The 15,344-nt window shown below is 40.8% G+C and overlaps 1 protein-coding gene and 1 non-coding gene across 2 annotated transcripts in view; both read right to left on the bottom strand.

Annotated features, from left to right (window-relative positions):
• The window catches only part of eif4g2b (eukaryotic translation initiation factor 4, gamma 2b), a 77,738-nt gene that overhangs the window by 2,958 nt on the left and 59,436 nt on the right, over positions 1 to 15,344 (bottom strand). The window contains exons 2-16 of the mRNA XM_081715315.1: positions 5,132 to 5,240; positions 4,332 to 4,397; positions 3,803 to 3,928; positions 3,485 to 3,587; positions 2,987 to 3,118; positions 2,814 to 2,880; positions 2,573 to 2,724; positions 2,365 to 2,475; positions 1,994 to 2,176; positions 1,714 to 1,852; positions 1,465 to 1,628; positions 1,180 to 1,284; positions 757 to 885; positions 507 to 611; positions 54 to 269 (exon numbers count right to left, since the gene is read on the bottom strand). Coding sequence (XP_081571441.1) covers positions 54 to 269; positions 507 to 611; positions 757 to 885; positions 1,180 to 1,284; positions 1,465 to 1,628; positions 1,714 to 1,852; positions 1,994 to 2,176; positions 2,365 to 2,475; positions 2,573 to 2,724; positions 2,814 to 2,880; positions 2,987 to 3,118; positions 3,485 to 3,587; positions 3,803 to 3,928; positions 4,332 to 4,397; positions 5,132 to 5,240 — 1,907 coding nt within the window. The remainder of the gene's footprint in view (positions 1 to 53; positions 270 to 506; positions 612 to 756; positions 886 to 1,179; positions 1,285 to 1,464; positions 1,629 to 1,713; positions 1,853 to 1,993; positions 2,177 to 2,364; positions 2,476 to 2,572; positions 2,725 to 2,813; positions 2,881 to 2,986; positions 3,119 to 3,484; positions 3,588 to 3,802; positions 3,929 to 4,331; positions 4,398 to 5,131; positions 5,241 to 15,344) is intronic.
• Positions 966 to 1,138, bottom strand: LOC113582313 (small nucleolar RNA SNORD97). Its single transcript, XR_003411146.2, has one exon. It is a non-coding gene; the product is annotated as a small nucleolar RNA SNORD97 (small nucleolar RNA).

The following is a 15,344-nucleotide window of genomic DNA, read 5'->3' as shown; positions in this document are numbered from 1 at the left end:
GAGTACATACAAGCGTTCACTAATCTGCTTTGATTACAAGTACGCACACACACCTGTATGAAGTTCTCTCCAGTGATGAGTCCCTCTGTGCGCAGTGTGTGAATCAGGGTGCTTGCCTGTTCCTTATCCTGGTCAGAGTGCTCCAGAGAGCCCAGGATAATCTTACTCAACATCTCGGACAGGAAGTGTTTAGGAGCCTTCATCTCCCTCACGCCACTGACCGCATCCTCCAAGTTCTTACTGTTCAGGTACTCAGTCACCAGCGTCTCCTAATGGAACAATGGTGGAAGTCACTTTTGACCTTAAGGAAGGTGAAATGTATCATTTTTTAAATAAACCTTTTTTTGATCACTTGGCTTGTTTTAAAGCAACCCACATTTTCAATCTCTTAAGTATCAACTACAACAGAACTTGTGAAGAGGCATGAAAATTGGTCTGAACTCTGAAATGAGATCCAGGGAAGCCACCCTCCCCGCCCCCGATCTGTCGGGGGAAGTCGCACTCACCGTCCTCTTTAGCAGCTCCTCCTTGGCAGGTGCGGGTTTCTTACTTGTCTTTTGTGGCTTTTCTTGGATCAAAGGAGGATTCGTTTTCAGACCAAGTTGTGGAGGCTTTGATGAGCATTGAACACACAAGAGAGGAAAAGTAGAAGCAAGTTAGGAAATATCAACAAACAAGGCACTGGTATAATGCAATAAACTCTCAGGCAAGGTATGCTTGACAACGTGGGGGGCGAGGGACCGCTGCTTCCGTTACCTGCCCGAGCGGGGGAGTCTGAGTGCGTGGAGTCTGAGCACTGGGTGGGATCATGGTGGCTATCTGGGGCTGCAACTTCGACACCTGGTTCTTATTCAGCAGGAATGACTGTGCTGGTCTCAGACTGATCTGTGGGACAGACCGTAAGAGCTGGATTGTGTGTGTGGGAGGGAGGGTGGGTCAAAGACAGGAGAAACAGGCACAATGTGGCACCCTCATCTCTCATAACCACAATCAACGGACCAGGTGTCAGTTTCAGGACAGACCAGAGGACAGGAAGAAAGAAAAAAAAGAAGAAGAAACAACCAGAGCAGAGAAAGGCAGAAAACTGACATCTAGTGAAACCCTCAGAATAACGCGTCTTTTTATAATCACTGGGTACCGGCAGAGGAAAAAAGTGCACATTTCCTTCTTGAGGTTTACCTCATCGGCATTGAGCTGACCCTTCTTGAAACGTGGGGGCATGTCCTTGGAGCGACCCTGCTGCTGGGTAGGATGGCTCTGGTTAAGAACATGCTGATTCTGCCCCTAAGACAAGAAGAGGCAAAAGTTCACATGTATTAAAATAATTTAACAAAAGTAGCGTGCTCGGAATTCAGGTAAATGTGCTCACCAAAGCCTAAACATTAGTGTTTCATTAGCTGTTTTGCATTAATTAAATATTAATTTTGGGTGATCTGTGGGCCCTGTTATGATAGGGATGCCAACCTGATTAGACTTCATGAAGGGCTTAATAGCCAAGTCAAACTGAGACGGCGGTGGGTTAGCTACGTGTCCGCTGTGGCCATTGAAGAGTGGGTTTGTGCGATGACGTCCCAGCGTGGGGGAGAATCTATCCTGGATCACCCCTGGACCAGTCCCAATTCCACTGCCTACGGAAACACATTTATGCATGTGAGACCTCAGGCAAAGGATCTAACCATACACAATGCACTGAAGCTTTAAGGCCGTGCGCACCTGGCATCTGTCCAAACATGTCAGCCAATCCTCCAAGAGTTTCTCTATCCAGTTTAATCCTGGTCGTCATGAAAGGCCCCTCCAGAAAGAAGTCCATTCTCATTCCTTGGTTCATAGGTGGAATAAAGACACCCAAATCCTAGAGGGAGCAAAATGTGATTAGCCACCCCATAATAAACAAAAGGTGGAGAAAAGTGTCAAAGTTTTAACTTTTCCTTCAAAACCAAAGCGGTATTAAGACTGCCCAAGGTTTATATGGAAGGAGAGAAGGAAAACTGACCTTCACTGCATCCTGACGAATCTGGTTAATCGTCTTTGGTCCGTTGTCGATGAAGGCTTTGCGAGGAACCCAATTGTTCTCTCGCAGCTCCACGGTGTCTTGCAGGAGGAAACGAATCCTGGCTGGCAAGTCCTTGTTGTTCATTAAGGAACGCATACGGCCAAAGTACTGATCCATTAAAGACTGCAGGACAGAGGGCCATTAAGGAGGCAATGTTCTGATACTACAGGGAAATAGTACTTGGTGAATGTAGTATAAGCATAAAACTGTGCTATGTAGACAAAGTGGTCCTACTCATATTGCACTTTACTAAATTATTCTCCATTTGTCCAGGCAAACACAAACACTGTGCGCATGGCTGCTTCCCTCACCTTGGCTTTCTCATGATCGAGTCTAGGCCCCACAGTTCTCATTATCTGACAGAGGCACTCCAGATCCTCCCCCATATCCTTGAGCTGGATTCTTTTCTTCTTTTCCAAAAGCTAAAAGAAAACAGCACCAACAGAGACGCATGTCATGCCGACCTGCTTCCACTAGAAAGCAGAGCACAGACACAAAAACGTGGCACATTTTGCTCACTGTTTTGATGCACTTATGAAGGATAGATTCATGGATGAGGTCGAGTTTGCCCAGTTCCCCAATGAACTTGATGTTTCCCAGCATCTTGAGCTTGGCAATGGCACGCTGCTCCTCTTCCTCAGAAGTGAGAGGGTTGTCTTGTTTGTCATAGACTACAAAACAGGAACAGTGAGCAAGCCAAGCAGGAAATTCCAATTTATGAGAAAGTAACGAGGAGGGAGGTGTGTGTATTAACACTCACTTTCAACATTTTTGGTGCGGTTCTCAAATTCATCTTGAAGTTTGGTAATCAGAAGTCTTCTGAAAGTCTACAAGGCACAGTGAAAGGCTTAGTGACAACACAGGGTAAAAAACTGCAACTGAGGTCAAGCAGGACACATTGAGGACAAGCAGAACACTGCAATGAAAACTTACTGTGCTCTGTTTTTGCGTGGCTTGAATGTCAGGTGCAGGGCCATCAAAGTTTGGAGCATCCTCTGCCAAACGCAGACATAGCTGGGCATAGAGTGAGCTGTATTTAGGCTCTTCTAGGGCTTTGTCTACGATCTACAAAAAACAGACAAAAGATGTTAGCAACATAAGGATCCAAAAGGCAGCCATTTCACTTAAAACTTGGATTTGTGGGGAAACAAAATCTGTTCACTTCTTAATGTCACATGATGAGTCAAACATGAAGAAACATCCCTCACTCCAAGATATCTACAATACCAACTCAAATGTTCCTCATCAGTTATTTATAACACAAAATGCCTCAGCATCTAACAGATAGCCAAAGATTAACAGTAGGGTTTGTAAACTTAGTTGTCTAGCTTATTTTGTAACGAGATGACTTACAAAAAATGATTAACTAACTAGGACCCAATAAAAAAACAAAAACAAACAAGCCAACAATCTGGTTCTGCTTCTATTTACCAGCAAGATGACTCCCTTGAGGACGAGCTTGGAATCTACGCCCACATTGAGGAGCTCAAGGCATAGCTTGTCAAACTTTTCCGGGGTCAGTTTATTAAGTATCCTACAGGAAGGAAAGATCAAAGGTCAAAAGTGAAGATCAAAGGTGAAGAGAGGAAAAAGAGAGCTTTGTTTATCATCATAAAAAATAGTCAATTATCCAATTTGAGTACATCAGACGATTCAACCAAACACCTTGGAAGACTTCTAGATTCAAGGACAAAGTAGCCCCCCCCCCCCCCCCCCCCAAGTCTCTGCCAGATGCTTAAGGACACTTACCCTCTTACTTTCCTAAATATTGCATCATGCCGTTCTTTTTCATTGGAGGAGCTGACATCTCGTCTAGTGCTTCGTGAAGGAACCCATCTCTGAACGCTAGGCCCTGGGGTTTTCCCCAGGTACTCGCTAAGAGGTTGGAGCACAGAAAACCCTTACCAAAAACACTAGGCTATATTTCTGTTAATATGGCTAATAGGTCAAAGCAGTACTTTGGATGGAAATATTACTTTAATGTGCATGGTAAGCCAGCCAATGAATATTCTAAAACACAAAAGAATGGGGACATGGGCCGAAATATCAAACACTTCTGGGCTAGCAACAGGACAACTGTTACAAATACTAAGCACTGCAGTGAGTCATTTCTGCACTTAATAGGAAATAAACCAGACTATACAAATTCCCAACCTACCCAGCTCCAATCCTGTAGTTATTTTCAAGTTTTTTTAAATAGCAGCTCTGTTTTACCGGACTGGCTAACATTAAATAAAAAAATGTTATTGGCTAGTTCTAAAATGTGTCGTGGACTCACCTGTTGCCGACAGTCTTGGGATAGTGCTGAGGTGCACCCCTATCTCCTCCTCCCCCCGAAGAAGCACTGGAACAAGGAGGAACATTAACAAAATCTGGCAACCTAAAGCGTTCCTTCGTCGTGAGTGTAAGGCGTCACTTTTTCCAAAGACAATGTAGTATGTCAGGGTTATACAGCTACTTGGAAATCAAGGCTATCGGGTTAACAAGCAGCCATTCTAGGGCCAAAAAAAGGAAAAACATCCCACAGTTCCCCATTCTGAAACATTTCTGAAAGATGTGTCTGTTTATAAGCACACCACCAAGCTCTTGCTCAACAAAGAACACAGATTCCCAACAAACAGACAAAATATCTTTTTGTACTATTTGAGCTACAGACTTGCTTTTTTGCATATTTAGAATTCCAGAAATTAACACCTTATATTTTTTAATGTCATGGAAAATGCAAAATGTATGAAACTTGAGTGTTTCCTCTGTGCAACACATACTGTGCAATAGTCATACCCAGAAAGTTCTACGAGATATGCATGAACACTCTGCATCAACAACGCACAACAGTGTTTTTTTATTTAAAAACTGGGCTTTCCTTTTCTAAACAAAGAACATGTTTCAAATGATTAAACAAAGGAGGTTATCCCAAAAACAAATATTGCAACCAACACGAAGAGCTTGACCCGTCAGCGAACACAAATCGTTCAAAACAAGAGTGACACCCACTGATTGTTGAAATGATTCGCTTTATAGTTTGATTAAGCGACGAGTTTAAACACAGACAGAAATACCCATTTATTGAGCACACACCTGAAACGAGAAGCACCCCCTTCTGCAATCACACTCTCCACTTTGGCGGCTTGACAACGAAGAATCTTCAAAAGAATAATAACCAAAGGGTGGGGTTGGGAAAACCGAACTGTGCGAGACAGAGAAGCGTCGTTAGAGGATGGCATACAAAACACTAACAAACAAGAGTGGCAACGTGGCCTAGCTATGCTAGTTTAGCTAGTCTACCCAGTAAGTTAGTCGAAGAGCCCTGCTGCGGTTTAGTTAACGCTGCAGCCACATAACTGGACGATAACGTAATGCGCCCTTCACCCATGTTACGGACCCGCGCGTTTTCCCCTTTCTTGACTACCAGAAAGGCCTGGATTTCCAAAAACAAACTAACCTACCTAGCTAACACACACCACATTTTCCTCATTGTTTCATCGTTGCCAGCACAAATCTGAAGTCGCCGTTAGAAGACCATCGTAACTTACCCAGATAGCTAGCGTTAGGTTACTGACTTTGTAAAAACAACGACGTTAGCTAGGCTAAATGCAGTTAAATAAAATGTCGTGGACTGGTTGTACAAGCAGTATCAACCATACAAATGAATCCAGGTAGTTAGCATTACCTACCCAGCTAGTTTCACGCCACTAATGGCCTAGGTGGCTTTATATCTGACCAGCGCAGGCTAACCTAACCTAGCTAAACTACATGTTCTTCGCCCAGATAGCCTGGCTAACCGTGCAGTCACCAACAGTAGCTTAGCTAGTTAAGAAGATTACACGAACCCATTTGGCTACGAGTGTAATATGACTTTACGCGCTAGTTAACCACTGTGAAACACAAAGCCGGTATCATTAAAACACCATAACGACGCCATTTTATGCGGTAAGTAGCTAGCTAAACTAATCCTGTCAGGAGGCTAACGACAGCAGCCATTTTGAAAGGTTTACCCCCAACTTCAGGAAAATTACAGATCTTACCTTTACCCGTACAACTTCAGTTTTGAAGATTTTCTTTTGTTGCACAAAGAAAGGGAAATTAATGAAAATATAAAAATTTCGCTTTAAAGTATATCTACTAGGCTAAATCAGGCAGAAACGGACCTGCTAGACAACACTGCTCCCGAAGAACGTAGCGGCTACCTAGCTAGTTAGCCACACTGTTAGGGCGGATATGACGTCGTCCGCGTGCTGGCAGTAATTTTCCTACAGTGAGATTTACTAAGTTCAGGAATGCCATGCGAAAACTAAAACAATGGAAAGAAAACAACCACTTTCCATTTTTTTTTTTACATTCTTTCAACTACCTGAAAGAAACAACCAGTTTAAATTCTAATACGTTGGAAAAAATGTTGGAAACAGCTGTAAAGGACTCGTTTATGGAAGTGTACTGGACCAGTAAGATCAAGACAATGGATAGAAAAGGGAGAAAATACCAATTTGTCAGTCTTGAAAAACAGGTGAAGTCAATATGGTAGCGAAACATATGATGTACTATCAATGATGATACTAAAACAAAAATGATTATACATGCACTTTGGCCTATACAGATGATTCATTTCAAGTCAAAGGTCACAAATGACTTTAACAATAACGTATGTTCTGAAAGGTTACACATTCATTAAATTAAAGAAGCAATTAAAAATATGAAAACAATAAATATCTTGGATGTGATGGTCTCACTTATGAATTTTTATAAGGAATGTAGATCCTGTAACAAAAGGCTTTAGAAAAAAATCTCCCCAAATCACTGAAAGAAGACATCAGAACATTAATTCCTAGGCTAAACAAGGACTCATTGCTTCTTGATCATTGGTGTCCAGTAACATTGTTAAACATTGATTACAAAATTCTAGCTTTTGCTTTTGCAAATTTAAATTAGATTATTGATTAATGTCAATAAGTGTTCCTGAAAGGTCATAATATTTCTGATTACATCAGATTTGTTTTGAATCTCATTGAGTATAAAGAAATGCTTCTAGGAAACCCCTTCATTTTATTTTTAGATTTTCAAAAAGCATTCAACAACATTAGTCATACGTTTATATGGGAAACTTAAAAATCTCTTCAGTTTGACTCACTTTTTATTAAAGCCACAACAACCCTCTACAAAGGCAGTGATAGATTACAGTAGTTAAACTCCTCCAGGGAACTACACCAAGATTTGAATTAAGACATGGTATTTGCATCAGAGATCCTAAGTATGATGGTTAATTGATGTAATTTCTGAGGAATAAAACTTGATGAAAAAGAGATCAAATTCACAACTGGATGCAGATACCGGAGTCTTTCTAGAAAATCTAAATTAAATCCCTAAGGCTTTAGTAATATCTAAACTCTCCAGACTTTCAGGTTTGAAAGTAAATATTAAGAAATGAGAAATTTTAGTGTTACAGCTATGTGACCCTATCAAATTATGAGAAATTCACATAATATAAACAATTTCACTTTTTTTTGGTTTCCAATCTAAAATAGATGCATCTTGTAGTATGTTTTATGCTGAATTTAAATATGATTTTACAATGTTCTGTCATAGATGGTTTTTAAGTCTCTAAATGTTACATTAATGATATATTACTTATTTATATATAAGGCTACATACTTTTAAATGTATATGATTTTTGAATATATTTGGCCTCAGGAACATCCCTCTTTAGTGTGCAGCAGTCTGCCAACATAATAGGGTGACAGAGAAATTCTGATAACATATTTGGATTCAGCATGCAACAGTACAAAATAAACAAGTATCTTTAATAAACAGGAAGCAAAATCACCATTGACCAGTGTTGCTCACCTTGGCATCAAACCCTGAGATAGACCTGTCTCCAGGCAGTGTTGAACCAATGACAGAGACCTGTCTCCAGGCAGTGTTGAACCAATGACAGAGACCTGTCTCCAGGCAGTGTTGAAACCTAGACAGAGACCTGTCTCCAGGCAGTGTTGAAACCTAGACAGAGACCTGTCTCCAGGCAGTGTTGAAACCTAGACAGAGACCTGTCTCCAGGCAGTGTTGAACCAATGACAGAGACCTGTCTCCAGGCAGTGTTGAAACCTAGACAGAGACCTGTCTCCAGGCAGTGTTGAAACCTAGACAGAGACCTGTCTCCAGGCAGTGTTGAAACCTAGACAGAGACCTGTCTCCAGGCAGTGTTGAAACCTAGACAGAGACCTGTCTCCAGGCAGTGTTGAAACCTAGACAGAGACCTGTCTCCAGGCAGTGTTGAAACCTAGACAGAGACCTGTCTCCAGGCAATGTTGAACCAATGACAGAGACCTGTTTCCAAGCAGTGTTGAAACCCAGACAGAGACCTGTCTCCAGGCAGTGCTGAAACCCTTGACAGAGACCCGTCTCCAGTGTTGATGTGTGCAGTGTTGACATTTATTGCAACCCAATCCTTCCTGCTGTCTTCTTGTGCCTGCTGCTTTATTTAGGTTTCAAAACAGATGTAATGACAAAATTTAACAATACACATTATTCTGATGACATGGATGTCCATGTTTTCTTCCAGTAAAAAGTAGCAAAAGGTGAAGATTTTGCACATTATTAGGTTAGTGTGGGACAAGCAAAGCTGTTAATTTAAAGATAGATAGCAGCTTAAAAATTACTTTTTACTCTTGGGGAAAATAAACACATCAATACCGTTAAAATGCTCTCGGCTTGCAGCCTTCACTAAGTAGCTAAATCATGGTATCACCGTGAACCAAATCTGTTGCTCGGTGATCTCATAAAAGTATATGGCTTGGTGGAGTGATTGATGATGCATTCTCTGTTCCCTCTAGGTAACATTACTGAAAAACTTTTTCAAACTGAAATTCCAAAGGCAATTTCTTTTTCTTTTTAAGCCAGTGTTGTGCTTAATTACAGCCAATAAAACTGTAATCCTTTGACTAACATTACACTCAATGCTCATCATTTTAGAAGGAAAATGTGTCTTGGACAGGCTCAAATCATGGGTCTCAAACCCTGAATAAAAAAAAGCCAGCTGCTCTCAGCCATACTAAGTGTACCGTGTGATCTTGTTTGTTTTTATGTACTGTGTGATCTTATTTGTTTTCTGTTACGACATTATAAATAGCTTGTACCAGTCTTTTATGTTGTTTACACCAGACACTTCGCGCCTCGAGATGAATCGGTGTCCGTGAAACGCTGCATGTACTCCTGTTAGGAATATCGTCCTTGAGTATGTCAGCAGGCCCAGAGCTCAACACTCGACATATAGCGTGACCTAAACACTTCATCTCTCCACAACAAGGAAATGAGATGTTCCGTGGCAAATTCCCACATAATCCAAAATGTCATTATGCTGGAGGATCTCCAAGCTTAAATACTCTGTGCTGGAACATTTTGGGAATAGCCCAGAAAGATGTTCCAAAATCTAGTTGTTTCATACATGAGTCATGTAGTATAACAACAGTAACATCATCATTGTCGTCATCGTCATCATCATCAACAACAACAAAGGTCTAGTGCCTAGTGACGTGATGATCTGGATGGTGTCGTCAAATAGCACACAGCACCATGGAAACAGAACAGTGCTGAATACGTTCCTTTGAACAACAGGGTCCAAGCTGAATTTGGGGCTAGTTCAGTCAAGCTGGAATAATGTGATTAGCAACACACACAAACCTGCCAACAGGGCAGTGGCCACATCAGATCAAGAACACTGAGAGATAATCTTGACCCTGAAGATGCTACAACACACCATTTTGACTAATAACACCAGAGACTGGTTAAGATATCTCACTGTTTCAGCTAAAATGACCTATGTGAAGTGAGTGAAGTGTAACTAACATAAATAGGTGAACTCATGGCAGGAAATGTGGGTACGAATGCAAAACGTTGTGTAAGCTCATACAATCCAATAAGGTTGTTACTCCAGTCATCTCATCACAAATTAGTTGCTTTAACTTTTTCAATATGTTAGTCACATTTTTGTGATTATGAATATGTTTGAAGAAATGCCTGGTGAACTAAGTGAGTCCTACACTGGACTTCAGTGGCGGTGATTATGAGCAGGTTGTTTGACGCTGCACAACACAGTTCACCAGTCTGTGTATTGTCGCAGGCTTTGTCTTGTATATAAGGCTAACGATGGCTATGTTCACTGCACAAGGCATCCTGCTGGTACAGCGCTCATTACATCATCACTAAAAAAGACCAAAGAGCCCGATGGACAAGCCAAAGGCAGCAGACTGCCTGCACTGAGTGTCACCCAGACTGTGGCGTGATGGGACAGCCAAGTTCTTTCCTTTCCCCACACTTTCACGTGTTCGGAAGATGTAGCTTTGTTGTAGCAGAGGTTTGTCTTTGCTTTATCTTGAAACTGTTCTTTATTGTACTGCAATGGAACTCACCTCTTCATTTAGCACCGTACTACAGTACAACATCAAAATAAATATATTAACAGAACTAAAATACTTTTAGCTCATTTGTAAGAAACAGTAGCTTGTGTGGGAATTCAGCATAAGATCAAGGAAAAATGGACAGTGTGAATACAGAAGAGATTTGGACTATTATTCCAGACATCAACAGACACATTTCAGTAAGTCATGGGATGGAAGAATATATATTTAATCTCAGGGATCTGCATCTATCTGCTCTGATATACCATATTTCTCTGTTCTGCTTGCTCGTAAAAGGTCACCTATAACACATACAGATGGTCCTCTGATGCTATAAGAAAGATTACGCTAATTAATTAACATCAACATGAATTAAAATCAGGCTGCCTATGTCTGGTCTCCTATGACAGCTATTTCACTATTTCTTGAGACATTTGTAATGAAATGGCTTTTTGTTTCGTGGTTTTGTTATTCAAATTTGATCAGTGGGTGATTGATTGTCTAGAGGCTCTTAAATGCAATATTTTCCTGAAATGTTCATTATTAGCATTGATGGATTTCTGAATGTTGTACTTCAAAATGCCTGACATTTTGACAAAAAACAAGCAAACTTTTATTACTTTTATCAAAAAGTATGACTAATAAAGTAGTCTCAACCATTTACAATCATATTGCTCCAGCAGCATAAGCGCTCTGGACCGAAACATCTGAAGCTGAACACACAAATATTCAATTTGACTAGGACTAAAAATACAGGTCATTTCTTTGCCAGCTGTGTTCAGCTAACAGTTTGAAGATAACAACACCAGTCATGTATCATAACAACAGTAACATCATCATCATCGTCATCGTCATCACAATCATCGTCAAACGTCATCATCATCAACAACAACAAATACAATAACAATACACATTTCCTGAATTTGGTAGCGAGTTTAAAACTGTAAAGCATATTTTTGCTTATCGCTATACCTTTATAGCAATTATTGGTATGTTGCTTATTGGTACACATTTTCTCTGTCTCAAACTCAGTGGGTTACTGACACAGGCTAACTAAAGGCAGCGCATGCAAAATGTCCAATCAAAACTGCTGCCTTGTTAAGTTGTTAAGTTGCACTTCCTAACTTGCCCACTAAATGGCGGTAGAGATACAGCAAAGTTTTTGTTAATGAGACGCTTTAGTTTGGCGTGAATGTCTGAAAAACATACACTACAACCTTCACTGAAATTGCTGTATAAACTAATAAACATGTTCCACACGTCACCCACTCCTATGAAGCTCAGTTTACATGACATAAGCCTATATGAATTTGTTTAACAACCAGTCAGTGATTTCAATTCTGTGCATACCTTGCCTGGGTCACTCATTTTCTTAATTCTTCATAAACGCTCAGAATGTTTACACTAATGAAACAGTCTGTGAAATTATGTCAGTGATTAATGACACTGATCTATTGTCACATACAGGAGAGTCATAGAATTATGCGACAGGCAGTTTTCAGTATAGTGGCAAATCAAATATAAATCCTATGTTTGGTACCTCTTGGACAGGACAATTCAGGAAAACATCAAAAGGACAAAGAAATGTAGTAATTAGTTGGTAAAAAAAAAAAAAAGAAAAAAGAAAAAAAGAGAATTTGTTTTTTTACAATGGTTTACAAGTACAAATACAACTGCGTTGTAGCAGATAACACACATACAAGCAAAGACAGAGCAATTACATTCATTGTGAACTTTTACGCGTATAAAAATGCAATTCAGCCCACTAGTATCTAATTAGCTCCCTTCCACTTCTTCTCTTGTCATAGTTTGTAATTTTCCTAATTATACTTTGAGTGTAAAGAAAAACAGCTTCTGTGTGTAAATATAGAAACTGAGCTTGTTAATCACCATTTCAAGAGCCAACAGTATAACCCACTGTGTCCCCCCTCCAATTCCCAATTAATGTTCTTGGAAGAGTGTTTTTATCATGAGAAAAAAACATGCATGTCATGGAATGAGCATACGTGTCTGCCTCCACTTCCAAGATTTATGTTTGCAAGCCCAAAGATGTAAAAAAAAAAAAAAAAAAAGAATAAAAATTAGCATCTCTGAGACGTCTAGAGACCGGAACATTAAACTGGACATGTCGCACAAGCTACGACCCACGCACAAGCTACGACCCACGCACAGGCTACGACCGACGCACAGGCTACGACCCACGCACAAGCTACGACCCACGCACAGGCTACGACCCACGTACAAGCTACGACCCACGCACAGGCTACGACCCACGCACAGGCTACGACCCACGCACAGGCTACGACCCACGCACAAGCTACGACCCACGCACAGGCTACGACCACTCTCCTATTCCACTTCAGGTGCTACATACCTACAATATAAACAGCTTCAAAAGTATTATTTTTAAAAGGACATCTTTAGTCATCTGTAGCAGAGGATAAGTGTGGCTCCTCTGAGACTCCCATCTGTGGTTAATTGTTCTCTTTTCTTAAGTGCTCAGCATAGGCCAGCAAAACTAGTAGTCTGTCTGCTACTTTCTTTTGACATTTACAACTAACAAGGTCTGTAGGCAGAGTACGTGCTAGCAGAGCCAGTGGGATCCCATAGCGTCAAATCCGCAACAAAACCGCTTTACTGGAAAAATGACAGCGATGGAATTTTATGTAAAACATTGTTTTCTTTTCTCTATTAGCTTGACTGGTACAAGAGAGTCAGGGAATCTCGGGAGACAGGGAATCTCGGAGTCAGGGAATCTCGGGAGTCAGGGTATCTCAAGCAGATACGCATAAATATCATTCATCATTCCTGCTTATTTCGTACAGGATGTAGAAGCAATACAGGAGCAATGGCAAAAATACTTTATGTATTTGTGTCACATTTCTTAGAGAGAGAGAAAGATCCTTGAATACAACTACCATGAATCAGAAAATAGCACTAGGTGCACATCCATTAATCTAGAGTGGATTGTTTTCTAAAGGATTAAAGGAACAATAAAGGAAGCCCTTTACCAGACCTTCACTAAAAGCATTTCTCTGACCTTGTCCCACCCATCTGGACCCATTCTTGTGCTTGTTTGTTTGGAACTCGTGCCCAATTATCCGCTTAATCGTCCAGTTCCCACGCACCGTCTGAGTATCCCACACGCACGCCTACTGAAAAGACTGTGACGTCAACCACGCGGTCTTTAAAAATGTGGCTTTAGCCATGTGGTCTTTATAACCGTGAAGTCAGCCATGTGGTCTTTATAAACATGGCTTTAGCCATGCGGTCTTTATAAACGTGATGTTAGCCATGCGGTCCTTATTAACGTCGCTTTAGCCATGCGGTCTTTATAAACATGAAGTCAGCTATGCGGTCTTTATAAACGTGGCTTTAGCCATGCAGTCTTTATAAATGTGATATTAGACATGCGGGTCTTTATTAACGTGAAGTTATTCATGCAGTCTTTATAAATGTGATATTAGCCATGCGACCTTTATAAACCTGGTTTTAGCCATGCAGTCTTTATAAATGTGATATTAGCCATGCGGCCTTTATAAACCTGGTTTTAGCCATGTGGTCTTTATAAACCTGGCTTTAGCCATGCCGTCTTTATTAGCGTGTGGTCTTTATAAACATGAGGTTATGCATGTAGTCTTCATAAACTGGTGTCCACAGAGCCATAAGGCTGATGACCTCAGCTGGATAAGACCATTCACTGTCCAGATGCCCATGACCGGCAAAGACAGGACAGAGGGACAGATGCTTCCTGCCTAGACCAGGCCATGGATGTCTATGGCATCATCCTGATTTAAACTCAGGAAGCATGCATTTGGACTTTTACTATGTTCAATAGCCTACCCTGTGATCAAAGTACAGAAATAAATGAACAGATTAATAAATAATAACAGTACCAAATTAACGGAACACGCAAGTTTCTTGCAGTAGTAACGATCAAGAAAATAAAAGTTTGTTATGTTGGCATGACTGTGAAAGACGACGATGTTTAAATTATATTTTGGTCCCGCCTCTATCAGAAAGAAAATCGAAAGCTCAATTAGTTTCATTTAGCCATAGCTGATGAGCAAAATGGTCCTTGCAATAATTAAATCGCCATCGCTAACAGAAATCTTCTGGCTCATTAAAACCCTTCAACCTCATAGATGTTATCTGCTGGGGGAATGAGCAACATAGCAGTGGTAGTCACTGAGCTGGCGTTTTAAAGCAAGCCTGCTACACTTCAGCGTCAGTTTCAAATTAGGCAGGAGATTTATGGACTGAAGACTTTGCAAAAATGTATGGACTCAAGACTTTGCAGTCTACGGCAATTTGTGATGTGACAGCACATTCGCAGTGTCCTGCAGGGGAGAAGGATGACTTACATATAAAGGAGTGAGGTAGAAGGAAACAGGGGCTGAGGGCACCCTGCAGCTGCTGAAAGAGAACAACCGTCCTGGAGGTATGCCAGAAGGTAAGGACCACAAAATAACCAAAGCTTTTGGCCCCTTTTTGGAGGGAGGCTTGCGCAGTAGGGCGTTTGTAGACAGCTGGAACTGGCCTTAAATACAGCAGGCAACAGTCAAGGAGGTCTGTCAGTATAGGACAAGAAGTCACTCTCACACTGTCATCTGGCATGCAGATATATGCATAACACGAACCTCTACACGATGACTGCTGATGACGTAATGTTGTAATAATTATGACATTATGCTGTTCTGAAGATGACCTCATATGCACTCTCACGAATTAATATATGTATAAGGGTTATGAATAATTAATTTAGAAATTAATGCATACATGGGTAATAAAGAAAGAAAGATTTTCAACCAACCCCTTGTATATTTATTACATTTCAATTGGACAGATGACCTTGTCCAGGGGAATTTGCTGAAGTCCTTTGCAGTTTCGATTAAATACACATC

This window comes from Electrophorus electricus, chromosome 6 (assembly GCF_041902795.1).
Source record: "Electrophorus electricus isolate QZ-2024a chromosome 6, ASM4190279v1, whole genome shotgun sequence".
Taxonomy (NCBI): Eukaryota; Metazoa; Chordata; class Actinopteri; order Gymnotiformes; family Gymnotidae; genus Electrophorus; species Electrophorus electricus.
This window is presented reverse-complemented; position numbering and strand designations above follow the sequence as displayed.